We start from the raw sequence: 21406 nt of genomic DNA on the forward strand, positions 1-21406 counted from the left end.
AAGCTGACCAACGGACCAATCTCGCAAAAACTTGTATTCCTTTAAAAAGGATTGAGTGGGTAGTCTCTACAATAAACCATTTTTCTTTCCCATGCTAGCAGCATCTTTTGAAAGCCGTGCACAGAGAGCGCAAGGGCATTCTTCAAGCAGAATGGTTAGATAATAAGGACAGTTGACTCTCTATTTCTTTTTTCTTGCTTTTCCTCTCTATCCGTGTGTCACTCTTTGTCTTGCTCTCTTTATCTCTCTATTGCTCTCTTTCTCTCTCTTTTTTATCTGTCCGCGTCACCTCCCCCCCCCCCCCTCTCTGAGTCTAGATTTTGGCTTCATACCGGCATGGCTGACTGTGCGCCCGGCCATCCAGCCGGCCAGTCAGCCGGCCAGCTGGGCAAGCAAGAGATGATGCCTGTTGTAGCCATAGTGGTGGCGTCCAGCTCCATTTTGGCCGTGCCAGGTGGGCCTCAGCGGAGACCCAGAATGGACGATGACTCACCACCACTTTCTCCCCCTTATTCTCCTCCCATCATCCCTCCTTTTTCCAGCGTAATGGAGCTAATGTTCAGCCTCATGTGGACAGCTAACAGGAAGGCCTGGGCCTTATGCAAACTTCATGATGGCGGAGACCGCCGTCGCTCCGGCACGCTGTATAAATGATGTGTCGTTCGGCGCTGCACTTATTCTAACCCTGATTTCTGCTGAATTATTGATGATCAACAGGGTCAGGGTTTGCTTTTAGTGCTCCCCTGTGGGGAGGCACAGGGCTTAGCGCTGCATCTGCACTCATAATATCATCACCACCCGGACGGCACCGAACAGACTCAGTCACTCAGCAGCAGCGTAACTAAGTAATGGGTTTGTGAGCGAATATGTGCATGATGTGTGTGAGCGTGTGTGTGTGTGTGTTCCTTCATTTATATTGCATATGCGCTCGACATTTCGATAAACTTTGTGTTTTTTTTTCCCCTTCCTGGCATTTTATTTGTTCGGGAGAGGATGTGCCACAGCTACTGTATGAGAGGCAGAGAGAAAGACAGTGATGGAAAGACAGGGAGAAAGAGAGAGAAAACAGGGAACAAGGTGACTGATAGCAGATGTTGCAGCGTGAAGTTGAACCAATCAGCTGATTTCTAATAGGATGAGCCTGCTTTTTGAAGCTGCTCACGGCTGACCGACATTGCCATCCCTGTTCTCCCCTCCCTTCCTCATCGCACATAAACAATTAATGAGAATAGCCTGTCTCCGACTGTTCATAGGAAATGACTTGATTAAGACAGCTGTGTCTAATTGGCAGAAAGATGCATTGTTGAAGTAATCGGCAGAAAAAAATTAGCTCGGCGACGCTTCAAGATGTTCTGTCCCACCCACTGTACATCCACAAAGCAACGGAGGCCAAGAGGAGGCCGCCGCGCTGCGTGTGAGCGCTAACTCTCCTGCACATCAAAGTCGGCTTTGTTCCTCTAGTGGAATCGCTGCCGCTGGGCCGTCGCCTTTATTACCTTCACAATTGTTTATGGGAAAGGCAAGATCCTAAACAATTATGGCATTTTCACTTCATGAAATGTTGACAGGATACCTAAGACAGTGATTCTCAACCTTTTCCATATAAAGGACCCCTAATTTCGTACACATCAGGACCCCCATTTGATGAGATTTTGTCTCTCGGACTCCAAAGCTGAGAATATTTTTATTGTTAGATATAATTTTGTCCAGAATTCCATGACTATCTGTATTGTAGGTGAAATAACAGAGAAACTGTGACCAAAATAGTCATTCCTCTACATTCTCTAATTGTGTTAACTTGTTGTAAATTAAATAATGGTGAAGTTTAACAATTCATCAGTTTGCTGAGGACCCCCTGGAACCCCCTCAAGGACCCCTGGTGGTCCCCGGACCCCACGTTGAGAACCACTGACCTAAGACTATATCGCACAACATGACATTAATGCATTAGACAGACAGTGACATGAAGGAGGTGGCTAAATCCAACCCTTTAGGTTTACATGACGTTCAGGTTCAGCTTCAACCCAAATGAGGACAACATGGCATGGTAAAAAATGTTGCACTTCTGATATTTGAACTGATATCAGAAAGATGTTTAAGCCTCGGTTTCACAAAGCGATGCAGGTAGCAGATTTGGTCGACTACTGGCGGCATCTCAGCTTTCATTCCGACGCTATTTTTACACCGGTTTTCAACGTCGGTGCAGCTGTTGTAGCAGTATCTATTAAACGTAAGTCTTTGCTGGGTTCCTAAGCATTTGTATTTATATTTAGGAGAAGCAAGGACTATTCTGCTATTGCACTCACTGCCAGCTTTTCTGCAAAATAGAGCTATCTGTAGATTTATGTAAGCTTTACAATGTGAGCGAACTTCCCAAGGATGCAGGCAGATCATGTGTGGAGGCGTGTATTCATGGGTTTTTCCTTGTGAAGTATGCAACAAAGTGCTTCAAGATGTATTGAGTTCACACATGCATGTTTTATTACTTTATTGACAACAATATTTATTTTTAATACTAACGTTGATGAAGTATAGCATTTGCTATATATGTATTTTTTATTTTGACCAGAAAATCATTCAGAACTGAATGTCTTTGACAAGCAAAGCCTGTTTGTGTCTAGTAGGCAGACAGACAATGGCAGACACACACACACACACACACACACACACACAAAAACATTCACACAAAAGATCCATTAAGATGGTGCATGAATATTAGATAAATACACTATATTACATTTTTTTTCTTGCATGACAGAGAGTGATGACTGCTCTTTGTGGTTCAGGTCTGAGCGCTTGTGGCTTTTTGTGTGTGTGTGTGTGTGTGTGTGTGTGTGTGTGTGTGTGTGTGTGTGTGTGTGTGTGTGTTCCTGAGTACAGAGTCATTTTCTCCATGGCTCTTCTTCATAAGTTATTTACATGGCCATCTATAATGGATTGTGATCTGATTGAGGCTGAGTGTTCTCAGTCTTGCCCCCTCTGTGAACTCTCTCCACCGGTTTTTGTAGAAACCGGATTCGGCCCCATTTCCATCCCCAAAACAAACCCATGGCACTGAGTTTAGGCCACGGTGTTTCATTACTTTAAAAGTTTTGTTTAAAAACTTTGAGCATACTGTGTTGTTTCCAAGTTGTTTGAAAGATTTGAATGGGTTTTATCCGTGGGTGGAGAACAGGAATGTCGGAACAACTCTGCAAAAAAAAAACAACAACCTCAAAACAAATATCGCATCTTCTATTTTATGTTGCAGAATGAGTCACGTTTTTGTATGCAGTGTGTTTACACAGCGCAGTGCCCTCACATTTCCCACAATAACAAAGGTCATATGGAGTTTGCTGCTTGCTACCATATTTCTTCTTTCAAATTTGACTGCTAAATCTAAAACTCACATGCACAGAATACCCACATCTCCAGGCGGGAGGCGTATTTTTGGCCTCATGTAAACATACCGACTGTTCCAACAAGCCCTAAATCCCTAATCCTCAACATATTGGGCCAGATCCACCTCTCTCTCTCTCTCTCTCTCTCTCTCTCTCTCTCTCTCTATTTCCAATTTCTCTCTTTCTCTCTCTCTCCCCCGAACTCTCTAGCTTCCACTCTTGCCCCCACTCACTCTCTCTTGCTGTCACCACATTCTGTCTCATACTCACAAACACGTTCAAAACAGACACACACACACACACACACACAGACACACACACACACTCTCGCTGACCGCTCAGTGGTGGTCCCTCTGATGCTTGGCCTCCATTCATTCCACCAGCTGCCCTTCCTCCCCCGTCTCCTCCGACACCCCCCACCCCCCCCCCCACCTCTGCTCTCTCCTCTGTCTCTTTTTATCCTCCTCACCTCACTCCACTCCGTCCTCCCCTGCTCCCAGACCTCCTGTCTTTTCTCCCTCCTCCTGCTGCTCCTCTTTGGCTCCCCCCCTTCCCGCCGCTCTGTCCTCCATCTTGCTATCTGTCCTCCCCTCCCCTCTCCTTCTACTGCCTCTCCAGTTTTCTCCCATCTTTCTTCCTCCTCTCTCCCTCCTTGCCTGTCACTCTTCTCTGTCCTCCTCCTCCCCAATTTTCCCCTCTCTTCCCCCTTTCCACTCTCTCCTCCTTCCCTTTTTACCACAGTATATTCAGCACAGCATTGTTGTCTTTAACTGTCAAATTCAGCTTGAGCAGCCAGAAGTGAGACACTTCACTCCTCTACACCTTGACACTATGAAACCTTTTTAGTTTAGTAACAAGTACAGACATATAGACCTAATTAATGTAAGTTTAAGTTTATTTGAATGTGACCTCAGCTGTCTGGTACTCTAGTTGATCAGCTGCCTTCATCTCTTCTATGGAGAATACCGTTAACTAGCAAGCCACGCTAGCTAGGCTAACGTTAGCCAATGAACCATTAGCAAACATAGCTTCTAGCATATTATATACATACATGCAAAAATGTGCTTTATTATAAAATGCTACAATATGTGTTAGGATCATAAAAAGATTGAGCTATATATCGCTGTTACATCACTATATCGCGGCAGTCCAAGCAAACTTATAGACGCAGAACCCAAAAGCAAGTTCTTCAGCCATGTGACGTCATCGAAACTTACATACAAAGAGAATTATGGGAGATTAAACTTACAAGCTAAGGTGTGAGATTTATAGTTGAAGTTAAAGTGATGTATGGCAATATATTGTAATGATATTACTGTAAGACAACACATACTCTGGCATTTTATAATGTAAAATGCTATAAGCTATGTTTACTAACGGTCCGGCTGCTAACGTTAACTAGCCTAATGTTACTGTATTCTCCATAAAAGAGATGAAGGCAGCTGATCAATTTGGGAGCCACAGCTGAGGTCACATTCAGATAAATTGATGATTAATTAGGTGTTTATGTTATCGCCACAAATGCACCGCGGCACCGCACAGAATCTGCACTCGTCTCCTCCTGTCTCTCCTTCTCTTCGTCTCCTTTCCCTTTGTTCCCCCCTCGGCCGCCTCTCCCTCTCCCTTACTGTCACCTATCCCTTTCTTCTCTTGTCCCTCCGCCGCCCCCGCTCTCCTCTTCTTCTCCTTCTGCTCTTCTTCCTCCTCGGGTCCCACCTCCTCTCGTCCCCTTCCTCCCCTTACTTTGTTCCCTCGTCCCTTTCGTCTTCCCGCCCCGTCCCTCCTGCTGCCTCCCCTCGCCTCCCGTCTCCTGCAGTACTGACAGCAGGCTGTCAACACCCCACCGGCTCTTCTGACCACCAAGCAGAGCTGACGGCAGCGCTGATGAGATCGCTCACTGAACGCCTCTCTCTGGGTCTGGGCACGGCTCGGTCAAAGCTATTTTGGATGGCTGTTTTATTTATTCATTATATTTCTTTCCTCTGTTGTGTCTGGTGTGTGTGTGTGTGTGTGTGTGTGTGTGTATTCATGTGTGTGTGTTTGTCTCTATTTTTTTTTACCCCTGATGATTTTAATCCGAAAAGAGTTTGTATATCCGACCATCTTTTTTTTTTTTTGCCCCATGATGCCTCTTGGGTTCCTTGAGGCAAATCATCATTTAAACATTAGACCTGTCAGTTGTATAAGAGGAAAAAAGTGTTAATGTTTTATTCAGTACTTCTAATTCTGGGCTCCTCCGTTTGTTGCTCTGGCTTCACCTGTCTGGCTCGGCATTGTCTCTATCAGGGACTGTAGGGTTTCTACTGGGTGTACCGCTGCTCAGCAATGTAGGCAGTTTGGCTACTCACTTGGAAAGTATCAGGTGTAGGATTTTCTGTATCAATATTAGATTAGTGGTGATCATGCAATCTAAAAATATATCACTTTTACAAACTCTGCTCTGTGTATCCTGGATGATTTGGGGATTTTTCAGGTTGGATTTGCTGCAGCAGCTAACTCCTTGTTCTTTTCTATCATATTATAATAGGACAGCCTGCCTTGCCAAGAAAGCTAATGTCACGTCACCTTTAAACATTAAGGTGAGCTGAGTTGCTGCGAGCTCTATTAGTTGATTGGATGCCATTTGGTGGATGTTTGTGTCCAAAACATCTCACTGTGAGCGCATACAAATTTCTTGAGGACTGAATCCTTTATTGGGTCAGTGGTAGTTTCACACTCTACCAATTAAGCTGCATAGGGCAAAGACTATTAAATGAATTGGCCTTGAAGTTTTCCACAGAAGTCTGTGCAAGAGCAGAACCTGGGGAAAATGAGCAGCAGTGGAAAAGTTGATTGGCAATACTCTGGTTCTCAAGCAAAGTGGGAAACACTTTTCTTTCCTTTTCTATGTATTTCTGCTTCATTTTATAATGTACAGTGGAGAGTGACATGAAGAGAATGGGCATGACATGGCAATGTTTGCTGAGACACCAGAACACATATAGGACATGTCTACCTTTGCAAATTGTGCCACTGTTATGGGTTGAAATGGCACTTCAATGATGTGGTTTTTTTTTGTTTGTTTTTTTGGCTGAATTCACAAAAGGTAATAGCGGTTTCAGCTTTTAGGAACAATTGTGCCACTGCTATAGGCTAAAATTGATTTTTTCCTAGAGAGTAGACATGCTCCCAAGTTGTCTTGTGTCATGTTTGTGTTTGTGTCTGTGTGAATTTTGAAAGCCTAACAAACTATGTCAAGCACAAGACATTTCATTGGTGGCTTTTTTTTAGACTGACTGAACACAACGTAATGGAGGTCCCAGCTTTTAGGAACAATTGTTAAAATGGACTTACACACAATAATTGACATGCTCAACTAATATTTCTGGTGTGTTTTTTGTGTTTTATCATCTGCTGTAAAATTGTACTTATCCATTAGGCACTCTAGTAACTCTTTTTTTTTTGCATCTAATTTACAGCTAAAGTTTCAGATAATGTAATGATTGCACTGAGTATTTTGATTTGATTTTGTTGTTCTGTTCACCCAAACTGAGCAACCAATTAGACGACTGTTATGCTGCTGGTAGTCATAACAGTTATCTTTTAGCATGAACGTGAAGTAGATGTGCTCATCAGACCCTGCCTGGAAAGACCAAAATATGTTCTGGCTTTCCAAATGGTTCCAGAGAGTGAGAAGTTATTAACAAACAACACGATGGCATAAAACGTAAAAAAAGAAGCCAGTGCCGACTCCTTACATTTCAGCTCCTGGCTCTCAGTGTTGAAAGGCTTCGGCAGCCCTGCTTTTAAAACGGAAGGCTCTTTGGCAGATTTTAGTCTTGCTTTTAGCACTGTGGGTCTGTGGAAGTTTCTTTTTACTTTATTGTATGATTCACAAAGATAACCTAAAAAGGCCTATGCAGCCCTCTAGATTGTCCGCTAGCTGTGTGAAGGGCTTTCATTTCCAAGTTGAATCTTTCTCTCTCTCTCTCTCTCTCTCTCTCTCTCTCTCTCTCGCTCTCTCTCTCTCTCATCCTCTGTCTTTATCCTTTCTCTTTATCTCTCACACACCATCTATTTCTCTATCTCTCTCCAATATTCTCAGTCTGTGTACCATCTCCAGTGTCATCAGAACCACAGAAGCACATCTCAGTGGTTATTAGTTATTTCTGAGGAAACCCTCGCGCAGCACTTTCTCATAACCCGACTTGATTTAATAAAAAGCTGGCATTACGGGTATTGAAATCTTCATGATCCTATGCAAAGGCAGTGGGAAAGAGTCTCCCTAAAATTAGCCGTTGTTGTCATTTCACTACACTTTGCTACATCCTCACCTCTGTTTCGCAGAGCCACTATCCTAATCCATCTCTGCTTGATTGGATGGGTCTAATTAACTCTCCCTGTGGTATTATGTCTTTCACTATTCATTTAATTGGATTTATTTAGTTCTCTCTTTCTCCCAAGTCTGCTATTAAAACAGACATAAAAAGTAGACAGATATGGAGCAAAATATTTCCTCACTGTGCAAAATATGAACTGAGACAGAAGAGAAAGCATCTTTTTGCATGTCCGGTGTTTTGATAAGTAATCCATGCATGAACTCGGCAAAATCAGCTCCGTATAATATCAAGTTACCACCACGCCTCTGTATTCACTTATTTAACAACACAATCAAACCTTCCCACATGTTTTGCAGAATATGTATGTCAAGGTTATAGCATTATTGTTAATAGAGATTTATATTAGCCCATATCTAGGCTATTCTTGCAAGACAAAGCTGCAGATAATTGAATGTACTCACCGTAATGAACATATTTGAAACAATACCCTCAATACAAACCAAGTGAGTAAGTGCCATTGGTTTATGTTATGTATATTGTGACTACAGTCCAATACTATTACCTTCAGTGTAATGCTGCCTCAGTAATTGCATGTGAATGTTCTCCAGGTTTCTTAACGGCACATTCCCTCTTGTAGTTCCTTTTTCATGATCGCTCTTCAGCATCCAGACGAGTTGTTCAAGTGTAAGAATGTGTTGGCCAAAGTCTTGCAGCTTCATCCAGGCATTTAAGACAATGGTGCTGTAAACTGAAATTGCTTCAAGTTTATTAATGCTGTACCATAGTGTATACTGTATATGGTAACTGTCACCTCAGTAGAAAACACCAACAATGTCTGTTGGTGCAGCAAACATCTTTGCTGGGGGAAAAAAATACAGTAATAATAATAAACTTTATTTATATAGTACGTTTCAAAACAACATTACAAAGTGCTTTACAAAACACCAACCGGGTTCAAAAATTGTCATAAAACATAAAAGGACTAAAGGGTAGTAAAAAAATAAAGTAGGAGAATAAAACAAGGATAAAACAAAATAAAATTATAAAATCATGATATAAAATAATAAGAGAAGGAATAACAGCCACACTAAGAAAATGACTTTACATAAAAGTAAGTTTTAAGGAGTGACTTTTTTAGTGATTTTGCTAGCCTGAGCCTGAGTAGGCATTAACTTCACACCATACTGTATGTGTTCAGACCTAATTTTATTTTGACGACATTGAAGATGTATTCTTTAACACGTTTGTTCCAACAAAAAGACATCAAAAGAATCAGTAGTGATCTATACAAGGCATATATCTTTTCCACAGCAGTTCATCATACATATCCTCCTCTCTGTCTCCAGCCTGTGTAAGAGCAAAGCTCCAGATGAGGTGGAGTGAAAGCCTGTTCAGCAGGACTAATATTAACCTGGGGACGTTCAGTGATTTGTAATAACAGCGCAGATCGTCTGGGATTTTAATCTCGTGTGAATCTGCCGTGTCTGCCGTGTTATTTAACATATTCTGGTGAAGACAGAGCTCCCCTTGATGATAGTAATGTTGTGCAAATGGGACTCTTGGTAATTTCGGCCATAATGTGTTTTTGACAAGCGATTTCTAATTCTTTTTTTTTTGTCTAAACATGCAATTTCTATCTTCCTCCTGTCATGAAAAGTGGAGGCAGTAGTGGTTTTGAAAGCATTTTCAGCTCCATGTTTTGCCTCGTTAAGGAAGTGAATTGTAGTTGTATTTACTAAGTAGACACAAATCCTTACTGTCTATTCTCCGGTCGCCTCGTGCATCAGTCAGAGAAGATGTAACTTTTAGTTCTCAAAGATGAATGATTATGTTGACGAATTTGATGTATTTTGGATTGCTAACACTCTGTTATGATTAGTACTGAAAGTATTTAATGTAACATGTAGTTTATGTTAGCTAGTTGTTTGAGATAAATGATGCTAATTGCTAGTACACAAGGTACATGGCTAATGCTGCTAGGCGGTGTATTTGCTAGCTAAAAGGGCAATGATGGTGACTACTAGTAACTGTGAAAGGGATGCAACTGAGTTTATTGATTCACTAGTCTGTTATTCTGTCTCTTTCACTTTCTTTTGCCTTTCTACAGTACATACAGTAATTGATACTTGACATTTCGTGTAACAGAGTTGTGAATGCAAACCTATTATAACGTGTAAGATTATAGCTGTTTTCATGCACCTTTTTTTTCCTTTTTCCTTCCTGTTTTTTCATCCCAGAAACTATAGAATACACAGTAGGGGTGCACCCGATCGATTGATAAACGTTCTGAACAGGTCATCAGTGATTAGCTGATCACCATTTCAACTGCTCGAAAAAAAAAAAGTTTCAATATCTGGATTAGGGGAGCGGTTTAACGTATGCTGCAAAAAAGTATGAGCCAATTTGTGTCGTCTGCAGAACTTGGTAGAAATTCTGGATAAAATGCATCATTGCAATCGGCGACCGGATCGGTGATCGGCCGAATGAACCGTTAAAAAATCGGAATCGGTCCCAGAAAACCTGATCGATGCGTCCCATAACCATGAATGGAACTATGTTGCAGTCCTTTTCAGCAATGAGTAAAGAGAATAATTTCCCTCCATCTGATGACTCTGCGCTCTCTGATAGGATCCCAGCAGCGGTCAGTAATATTCCATCCATCTAAATAGACGGCAAAGGTTTTAATCCGCAACGCTATTCCTGTGCGTATAGGGCATTAGTCGACCAAAGGCCCGGGCTGCTGTGGAGGGTTTTACAAGCCGTGTGGGAGGAAGCATCCCCTCCATCTTCCCTCTCTCACCCCTCCGCCTCACCCCTGCGGCCTCTCACCCTGCGGGGGCTATTAGTCATCTCGGCTGCGGGAGCAAGGCCGAGGCCACGGGGGGCGCTTGGTCTCTGTTCTCCCACAGCCCTGCTGGGAGGGAGGCGCAGGTGTAGTGTCAGCAGAAAAACACACTGTAGAGAGACGTAGAGGTAGATAGAGAGATAAATAGCGGGAGGGTGAGAGCAAGGTGAGGCTGAAGACTGATCGAAAGGATTAAGATGTAGTTGATAATAAACAGGAGCGCATAGCATGGGAAGCTTATGAAGTTATGGAAAAAAAAGTAATACTCATAATACAATAAATACAGAGCATGTGCATTGGGAGATTTTATACATTACCACCCCCTCTCTCTTTCTCTCATACACACATGCATGTTCACAGACACACACAGACACACACACACACAAAGATGAAAATTTAATGAAAAGTGCTGAAGATTGAGATTGTATATATGGCTCCTAAGACTTGTGTACGGGACACATGAGGGACATTTCTTTTTTTTTTCACACTTTCCATTTATATAATACAAACTCCTGAGCTGTGGAGGGATTTCTCGTTTTTTTTCCATGAGACTATATTCCCCCACCACACACACACACACACACAAATCTACTGCAGAGAGTGGTGCAGAAATACATTCGAGGGCTTATTTCAGCATTGGACATGCTGGCATTAATGTGAAAATATGAGTGTGGTGGCTGAAGAGGACTGATGCTCAAGCCCTATATTGCTGTAGCCTTAGTTGTAGCCGCAGTGATTGTAGAATTGCAGTAAATAACATAAGAGCAGGAGGAGTGAACCAGCTTCTCTGAGTCCTGCGGATCAATCAGAGGCAGCTATATGTGGGGCTTTTTAAGTGCGCTCTCCAACTAGAGACACACTCACTCACGCAGTCGCATACTGTATACACCCACCCACACACACACACACAGAGCTTCACAAAGTCAGGTAAGAAACGGCGGAGCATACGTTGGAACTTTGATCCCTCTGGAGTTGGAGCATATGGTGCGCTGCTAACACATGCATAAAATTGTCAAACCTTTTCATTAACAAGACACTTCAGGTTAATTTCTGTTCAGGGTGAGCATGTGTCACCCGGTAATAAGATTTTGTGACTCAGTTTTGTATGGATGTATGGATTCATGAATATGGATGCAAACAAAATATGCACTTCGATCTAGAATTGACTCTTAAAATCTTAAAAAAGTGAAGAAACCTGCCAATAGGGCGGAGATAATTCCACTTGTTTTTAATGCAAAGCAACTTATTTCAAGAATTTTCTTAATGCCTTATCTGAAGATATTGTCATTTGTCTCTGGGGAAATTGTCAAAATAGGTGAAAATTTCTCACCCTGATTGTAGATTGACTTGTTTTAATGGAAATAAGATTTTGCGAGTTAAAACTTGACTAACTTGTTATGATGGACACATTTTGCAGTGTGTAGTCAGGTATACTGGGTGTGAGTAACTGAGCATGCTCACCTGATTGAGCCTGATTGTTTTTAAAATACATGGGAAAGTAGAGTCAGAGTATGCCCGCCTCCACAACTATGACACTGATTCTAATAATTCAAACATCCAGTGTCATAAATGTCATTCTTTGTTTTCAATCTGACCTGCACTTTCTACAGTAGAGTATACAATGGAGAATGACAGGATAGGAGACAGATATTGTGATTTTAGCCCACAAATGCATGACACACATGCAGCTACACTGCAAAAAATCTATTTATCTATATAAGTCTATTATTGAGACCTAAAATCGCAATTTTCTCAAAATAAGTGAAAAAATCTGCCAATGGGGTTAGATCATTTCCAATGTAAATCAACTTGTTTCAAGAATTCTGTAGAATCAAGTGTCATTTTCTTGATAGTAGTGCAGTGATCTGACTTATTCTGACACTCGGTTCTAGAAAATTCCTGAAACAAGTGAAACTGCATTGGAAACAAGTGGAGTTTTCTCACCTCATTGGCAGAATTTTTCTCTTGTTTTAGGAAATGTAAGATTTGAAGGCTGAATATGAGGCTAAATGACTAAAATGGACATTTTTTGCAGTGTAGTCCATGAAAACCGCCTGAATCCTGAATCTTAAACTAACATTTCCTTGCCTGGGTCTTTAATGAAGTAGACAGTCGCTGATTGGGCTTTTGTCAGTTCTAATATACTTCTACAATACCTTTGGTTTTCAATGCCAGAATAATAATCAATGCAAATGTTAATTTACCAAGCTTGTACCCCCACCACCCCCCCATCCCCCTGATGTGAGCTCACCCAGGTTTGTTGAACTGTGACACAAAACAATTATTATTTCTTTCCCTTCTTCAGCTATTTCTCTTAATTAATTATTAGAGGAAGCCTACAGGCTGCATCAAATATTCATTATTTCCCAAGAAAATGTTGCTACCCTCCTCCCAAATCATCTCTAGTCCCCTGGGGGGGGAGGGGCACGTACCTGTCACACTGTAACTAACATTTGACTGTGTGACTGACAGCTGTGTGGTGTGATTTCCAGCTTACCCCCAGTCTCACAATAGTTTCCCGCTACTGTCAAAGCTTTGTATCCCTCGATGGCTCAGCAGCTCCTCTGCCCTTAATGTCTCCCTCATTTTTACTTTCCCATCATTTCTCTGCTCTCATTCTCTCACCCTGTGGGCAGACACACTGCAAGTTGTCCGTGTCCAGAGACAGCACAGCAGTTAAAAGGGCATACTGATGGCTTTTCCCCCTCATCTCAGCATCGAATTCACCTGTCTCCTTGCATCAACCCATGCTGTTTCAGCCTATTTATGAGTCAGTGTCAGTACAATACACTGCAAAAAACGTAATTTAGTCTCATATTCAGCCTTCAAATCTTATTTTTCTTAAAACAAGAGAACATTTCTGCCAATGAGGTGAGATAACTCCACTTGCAATACTATCAAGAAAATGACACTTGATTCTACAGAATTCAAGTTGATTTGCTTTGGAAACAAGTGAAATGATCTAACCCCACTGGCAGATTTTTTCACTTTTTTAAAAAAAATTATGATTTTACGAATCAATAATAGACTTGTTAAGATGGAGATTTTTTTGCAGTGTAGCTGGCATGGTGGATCAGTAATAAGCACTGTTGCCTCACAGCAAGAAAGTCCCGGGTTCACTTCCCAGCTGTGGCCCTGTCTCTGTGAGTTTGCGTGTTTTCCCTCGTGTTCGCATTGGTTTTCTTCACACATCCCAAAGACGTGCAACGCAAGGTGGATAGGACACTCAGTATTGCTCTTAGGTATGAATGCGAGTGTGATTGACTGTCTGTCTGTGTTAGTCGTTGGGATAGTCCGGCGATCTGTCCAGGGTGTTTCCCTGCCTTCTGCCCAGTGCATGCTGGGATAGGCACCGGCCCCCTCCGGTGACCCTGAAAAGGAGTGGATAGAGAAAATGAATAAATGAATGAATATTACCATAACATGAGGCTTAGCTCATGGCCAGCACTGATTCATTGCATCTATCATATCACTGTTGGTGGGTTGAAAAGTTTGTATCTTCAAAATGTCAAGGAATTAAGAAAGAGAGCCTTGTTTTACCATAGACACACATGCACATGCATACACACATGGACGTACGCACACACATATATATACATACATACACATGTACGGAAACACACACACACTTTTTAATACTTTAGTTGTTGTCAAATTTATTGTATTTTATGTACTACTAAACTCTTAGTCTCTGTTCTGACCTGTATTGTATTTTAATGTTTCTGTACTATTTCCAATCTTAATGTTCCTGAAAATTGGAGTTATGAGGTTTTCACCAGACAGTGATGATATATGTTCTGTAAGTGTACATATGGAAACTGGTTCAGCGAAACAGACAAATTCCAAGGTCTTCCACAGAGCAATAAGCAGCATATTGTTGTATTGTTTTGTCTCCTGTGCCTTCCCTGCTCTCTCATCTAGCCTCTCGGCAAACACAAACCAAACAAAATACCCACCATTTACCATCCACTCTAAAAAATCCCTACCGGTATGTCGAGGGCCATGTGACGGCCCCGGGCAGCGGCAGCGGCAGCAGCAGCTGCTGGCTCTCCCAGGTCGCTCTGTCTAGTGAGCTGGGCCTGGCTGCAGATGGATGGGGATCAGTCGATCAATAAAGGCCTATCAGCTGAACCAGCCAGATGAGCCCAATGACATTTGGTCTGAGGCGCAGACTGAATATCCCCAGTCTGCGGAGGCCAAGTCAGCCGCTACTGACTCCATTACTATCTCTCGCCAAAATCTGTTTCGCTGAAATTCCTGTTTTTCAGTCTCCGCTCGCTTATCGTTCGTTCATTCTTTCTTTCTTTGTCTGTATCTGTCTTTCACTCCTCATCCTCTGTCTTTTTCTCCGTCTCATCCTCAGTTTGCCGCTTTCGTCCATCTCCCCTTATCGTCTCGCTCTTTTTCCTTTTTCTCCCGTCCTTACTCCGTCCATTTCATGCCCATTCTCTTCTTTCTCCCCCATTAGCCTCCGTTTATCACTCTTCTCCTTTCTCCTGCTCTTTTTCCACTCATCACCCTCTAACTTCACTACATTTCGCTTTTTCTCCTTAAACAGTTGAGTCATACCTTGCTTGGATCAGTCATTAAACTCCTTTATATCCTCCGGTTAAAACAGACACACACTCTTCACTGGACAGGGCTTGTTACCGTGGGAATTTTAGCTCTACACCATTTTACTGATGAAATTAATTAGTATTTGAGGGTGGGCCGTTTTGTCATGGCCCTATGAACAATACCCATGCAAGGTAAATGGCCTCTCTCACCCTCTTCATTACCAGAGAATTAAGGACATTACATGTGATTCTAAGCACAGCAGGGGCTCATAAACAGGACCAGAGGCACAGCCCGCCGTTTCACTTGATTACCTCTTCCATTTGCATCCTTTATAATCCATAATCTGGGAGAGAGAGACAGAGAAAGAGAGAGAGAGAGAGAGAGAAGAGGGACAGATCATAACACACAATGTGCTCAAAAATTGCCAAGGTTTCATTTTCAATCATTGCCGCTCATGTTCATCCTATAGAGTGTTGAAATAATGAGAAATAAAGTTGATATTGGTTGTTTTCTGGCATATTGGCTTGCATAAAAAACATAAAATTAATGAGAATCCACATAGACGATGGTGTTCAATTTAAAAAATGCTCTATACATTTTTCAAAGTGACTAACTGTTATAATAATTATAATTGTGAGCTACTTTACTACCGTCTGACTATAGTTTATGGCTGTATAGTAGGCTGTAGTTTGTTTCTGTTCAGCTTTTGTTTACATCTGTGCACAAAGTGAAATGCCAAAGCTATATTTATGTATATTGATGAACACGCTTTTCCCCTGTGACTCTCTTTCAAAACACTCTGTGGAGCAGCTAGAACGCCTCATTGACGCAACACTGACGGCAACATAACGCAACGTGTTTATTGGAATTTGATGATGAGCCAAATGAGACAGAGCTGAACTACTTTACGTCCCCCAGTAAGGATGCGCTCAAACTTTGAGTGTTAGGATTTATTGGCCGCCAGATATGTCACTCAAACGAGGGTAAGCATCAAGTGTCATTAAAGTTCCCATGAAAGTAACTCATTACTTTTACTCCCTGGAAAACAGAGTATCATGCTGCACCACTAGGCGTAAATATAAATTCCGACCAATACCGCCCCTCCCATCAAAAAAAAAAAACTGCCTTTCTCTCCCTGACTGATATTCCATTGGTTTACACTTTTGAATGATCCCTCGCTGCGTTATGTCCCGCCCCAACATCCTGTTTCAGTAGGAAATGCATCAAATCAAGGAAGTAAAGATGCCGTTTCATGGGGTCTTTAAGTTACCAAGCACCCAGAATTTACTTGATGGATGTACAATAACATGGCAAAAGTAAATGAAAAATTGATGGTTTGAACTAAGCAGTGGATGCAGCCGTAAGTAAGCTTGGTCTTGTTTTGAAATCCGAGCAGGTCGTCTACATTACTTTTAAAAAGATTCTTTATGTGTTGTAAAGTGCAATTTATTTTCAAGTTCTGCCTGCACAGTCTGCACAAACGCTCCAATCACAACAACACCCGCCTCCTCAACAGTGATGCTGTGATGCTTTCACCCTGTAGGCAACAGGGTCAAAGAGTCAAAGGATCAAGGAAAAATGTTTGTGTGCTCTGAATGGAAATGCACTGTAGTTCAGGGAGGAGATGCACTTTGTAGGAAAACTGGGCAGCAGCTTCACAAACCAAGTTTAGACGGATTGATTTTTGTCACAAAAGCCATAATGTTCTTTAAAGAGCTGATACTTAAAAAAAAAAAAAAAAAAAAAACCCATCTAATTGTGAATAAAAAATATACTGTAATGTGAATTCTAGATGTATTCTTTACATCATGGCTAGTACAGTTTGGTTTTATATTCACTTTCCATTTGTTTGTGCAGTCACTTTAACACACAATGAACTTAAAATCTGCATTTAAACTTTATACATTTTTTAATTATATAAATAACGTTTATTTTCTAACAATTAAATGCCAGTTACAGTGATATTCCTTCACCGGCACACTACAGATCTGATTTTCAGCTAAACTACATCCATTCTATCACGTACAGAGAAGACCAAGGTGCTGGCTAACCTGCCATTAAGAAAGAGGTCATGAAGGTAATAGGTAATTTGCAGCACTTAATGAAGAAAAATGTCTTCCAGTTGGAAGTTAATATTAAATATAATTATCTTCTGGAGTTACTTCATATCGTAGTGTTGCTGCAGTCTACTGTAGTGTCCTGAGTGAGTCAGGAAGAGACACGATTTTTCAAAGTCAGGTGTACTTTCTATCTCTCATTTGTCTGCTATTGTCACTAATTCATTTTTAATAGACTTCTAATTTGATCAGCATCCAGTGCTCGTTGTCTTAGTAGGTCATAGGCATGTTTCCTCGTTACCTGCAGAGTTGGAAAGAGCATTGAAATATTTTGCCCAAGTAGGAGTATTGATACTTCAGTTAAAGTCGGACTGAGAGTACTTGTTGTTGTTCACTAGAAAAGTACTTAGTTACAAGCAGAAATGCTACAAAGTTGTTCCCACAAAAACAGAATACCCATTTTTGCATAGTCCTTGCAATGACTTGGTGGGTCAGTATCGTATCGTGTCGTGTCGTATCATATCGTGTCTTATCGTATCGTGTCGTATCGTGTCGTATCGTATCATATATCAGCAAATGTATCAGTAATGCAAAAAGAATCCTGAATCCAGCTACAAATTCCATCCTGAATGACCATTTTAGTGTAAATTCAGTAGATTTTATCATTCACTGTTCTTATCACTAGAAAGGCCAGTGGATTTTGGGGGTCGAAGATTAGGCCAACAAGTCGTCAACTGAAAGTGGTAAATCTAGCTAGAACTACTATTGCCTAGTGTCATTTTGAAAATCCATCAACAGAGATTAGGTTTTTGTAGAAAGTTGGTCTTGGGAAAAGTCATGGAGAGCCATTTTGAAGTGAGATTTGTCAATTCTAAAATTCAAAACAGTAGCTTGGACTTTCTTCTTTCTTTGTCTTAAAAATTAATAAATAATTACTCTCAAAAGCAGTGCTAAGCAAAAATATGGCCTCCAATATCCAAGTAACTGGAGTAGCTGTAACTACCTGCATGCCACCTCTGGCTATCTGTACTCCAGTTTACACTATTTTGGGTACAATGCAGCAAACGGACAGTTTGTTCTTATCGGTGTGCATGCCGCAGCATATCTCCCACCTAGTGAAGCCGTGGGCTGCTGTTGTCCATTGATATTCCGGCTCAGTGTGCGTGTCAGAAGCACTTTGGCCGACTGTGCGGCGCGGGGAGAGACGCTGTTTGACGGCGCGTCTCTGAATGTAATTATCTACAGCTGCTTCAGAGCAAATAGAATGATCTGTAGGATCAGCAGACGTGACAGGGCTTTTCTTGGGGTACAAAACACATACACACACACACACAAACACTGCACAAACTACATGCACCTTACACTCACACACTACACAACTATATATTATGCACGCAAGAAAAATTAAAAGATGGCAAGGATGTTTGTAGGGGTTTTGCCACGTCTAATGAAAGCTGTCTGCTGGGGAAAAAATGTCCACTTTCTATCTGTAAATGTCACTTCCTGATATCCTGAAGGGTTTGTGACTGCAGCCTGTGTTTCTGTGGATCAGGCCGGTTTTTTACATGGTAGTGCTGCAGGCAGCAAGTCCCGCATCAGCAGGGCAAATGTTCTTCCAGTCTAATTAGTAAGAGGCAGTGTCCCTCCATCTCTCTGCGGAGAGTCTATCAGAAACCACAAACTCCCCCTCTGTGGAGCCGGCTGAAATAAAAAATAAATAAGTTTGTTTTGCCTTTAAATGTTAAAGGGATTTAAAAGAGCTTGAGAGTCTAGCCCCAGGTATAAATATATTGAGGCATATTTTGGTAACTAAATGCAGCGAGGGTTTGTCCTTAAGTACTTTGCCTCCAGAGTGTACTGACATATAAACTGGCTCTGAGCATGTGTGTGTGTGTGTGTGTTGTAAGTATACTGTACAATGCTTATGTGACTACTTGCATACAGATCGCATGCCTCTCTGTTGGGTTTATATTACCGCTGGCTCCATCGCAGTGATACAGCGAACCTCAAGGGCCGCGACTGACAAGATTGCAGCTTCTCCAAACAAATGAGATGGCAGTCAATCAAGCGGATAGTCGTGCTTTGCCTCCAGTTATGCTCTCATCCACTTAGGCTTGCGAAAAAAGGAAATGAAGCACGGGGGGGGGGGGGGCATCTCTTTGTATGTCGAAAAATGTCATAAAGATAAGGCAAAATGGTCTTAACACTTTGTACAAATCCCTCATGGGCTCGCGCAATTATTGACAATGTTCCTCGCAAAACACGTCCTGAAAATCTCTGATTATATGGTGGACAATGGCCGCTCTCAATTTCCCTGAAGCCCAGCAGAGCTCAGCAACAGAAGAGCAGTACTGACAAAGAGATGGACCACAGACAGAAAACAGAGGGAGAGACAGAGAAAGACAGAGAAACAGGCACACAGCGAGGGAGGAGGACACGGCGAGAAAGCGAAGAATAAATAAGAAGAATAAGAGAGGAAGAAAGGGAGTGGAGGGGATGTAGGATGGTCAGCCCCGGCATTGTCTTGGCACCGCGGAGCTGCCGAACTTGTAAGAGCCATTTAGAAGCATTGTGCCGCAGCTTAGACAGGGAGGATTATCAGACGACACTTTCAGCCTCTTAAGCAAGCCACAATGGCAGCCAACATGGTCCAAGAGAGAGCGAGAGAAAGGGCTTACTGCGGGGATGAACGCATGTGCCGCGGCTTAGCTAAATGTCGGACAACTTGTGTATTGTGAACGCAACTTTTATGTTGCTTTTGTTGCTGTTGTTTGAGCTGCTGTTGCTCTTTTCTGCGAGCTGAATGGGGAAACGGCGAGGGAGAGAGGGAGGGACGGAGGGAGAGTGATGAGGAGAAACAAGAAGAAGAAGGAGAAGGAGGAAAGCAGCCACCGGTGGGATGGCTGCTGCTGCCGGACGGTGCTGCTAAGCGTTTAATCTCCCACGCTCGGAGAATACAAACGATCTGGTAATCGTCCCCGACCTTGACATGAACAACAAGGTCACAGGGGAGCCGGGCTGTTTTGCATTTCCCACAGATGCTTTGCCGAGACACGCGGAACAATTAGTAAACTGGATGGAAAGGAAATCAGTGTAAAAAAAAAACCAAAAAAAAAAAACCTCTCTCCCCTCCAGGATGGTTACCTGGCACATCCCCCCTCCCCTTTCTCTAGCGGATTCCTTATTCTTAATTATGATGGAAGCGTAGTCAACACTACCAAGTCAGGTTGAGTTTGAGTGTGTGTGTTTGTGTGTGTGTATGTGTGTGTTTGCATGCACAGATATGGTTGAGTATAGACCCTTTTCACAAGCATGGCTGACGTACTTCCACTTCATCTTACAGTAGTAGGGTATAGATCAGTTCTCACCAGAGGAGTGACCAAGTCAACTTTGCTCGAGTCCCAAGTCAGTCTCAAGTCTTGAAGCACAAGTCTCAAGTCAAGTCTCAAGTCTAAATGTAGAACAGCAAGTCAAGTCAGAACAAATCAAGAGTCCAGTATCAATTTAATATTTTAAAGGAAAATAAATATCTAGGACGTTTCAATGCAATATGGTTTTAATAGGATAAAAACTTGGTAAGAGCATCATGAGTTTGATTTCTATAATCAGTTTCAACTTCAATAAATTCAATCATTCCATACAAATTCAGAAAACACAATTTAAATTCAGTCGTCTGGTGGAACAAATCTCATCACTTTCAATCTAAGTCATTTACACAAACACAAGATCTCAAGTCAAGACTCAAGACAAAACTAGAAACCTTTTCAAGTCACCAGAGCACAAGTCAAATTCAAGTCCCAAGTCACCAGAACCCAAGTCAAGTCAAGTCTCAAGTCTTCTCTTCATGCATCAAGTCAAGTCTCAAGCAATTAAAATTGTGACTGGAGTCCAAGTCGTGTGACTCGAGTCCCCATGTCTTGTTCTCACCATTGCCAGCAATGTTAAAAAGCCAACTTTCTGTCTCCTGTGATCACTTATTTTGTGTTTAAACATAATGTGTAACGACTGCTCAACTGTAAAAAAGTGATTTGATCAAGGGTCACAAAATGCTAACAGCACAGAAATTACCCTTAGCCTTGGTTAGCCAGTTAGCATTTTGTGACCCTCGATTAAATCCCAACAGAAACAGAAAGATATGTAGTGACAACACTTGGCTTTTTAGCATTGCTGGCAATGGTGAGAACTAATCTATACCCTTCTAAGACGAAGCCGAAGTACATCAGCCATGTTTGTGAAAAGGGTCTATTA

General features: G+C 41.9%; 1 protein-coding gene across 1 annotated transcript in view; it reads left to right on the plus strand.

Annotated features, from left to right (window-relative positions):
- Nucleotides 1-336: 336 nt before the first annotated feature.
- The window catches only part of fstl4 (follistatin-like 4), a 172700-nt gene continuing 151630 nt past the window's right edge, over nt 337-21406 (plus strand). The window contains exon 1 of the mRNA XM_078286704.1: nt 337-454. Within this exon, the coding sequence (XP_078142830.1) occupies nt 337-454 (118 nt within the window). The remainder of the gene's footprint in view (nt 455-21406) is intronic.

The sequence above is a fragment of the Centroberyx gerrardi genome, chromosome 11 (assembly GCF_048128805.1).
Source record: "Centroberyx gerrardi isolate f3 chromosome 11, fCenGer3.hap1.cur.20231027, whole genome shotgun sequence".
Lineage (NCBI taxonomy): Eukaryota > Metazoa > Chordata > Actinopteri > Beryciformes > Berycidae > Centroberyx > Centroberyx gerrardi.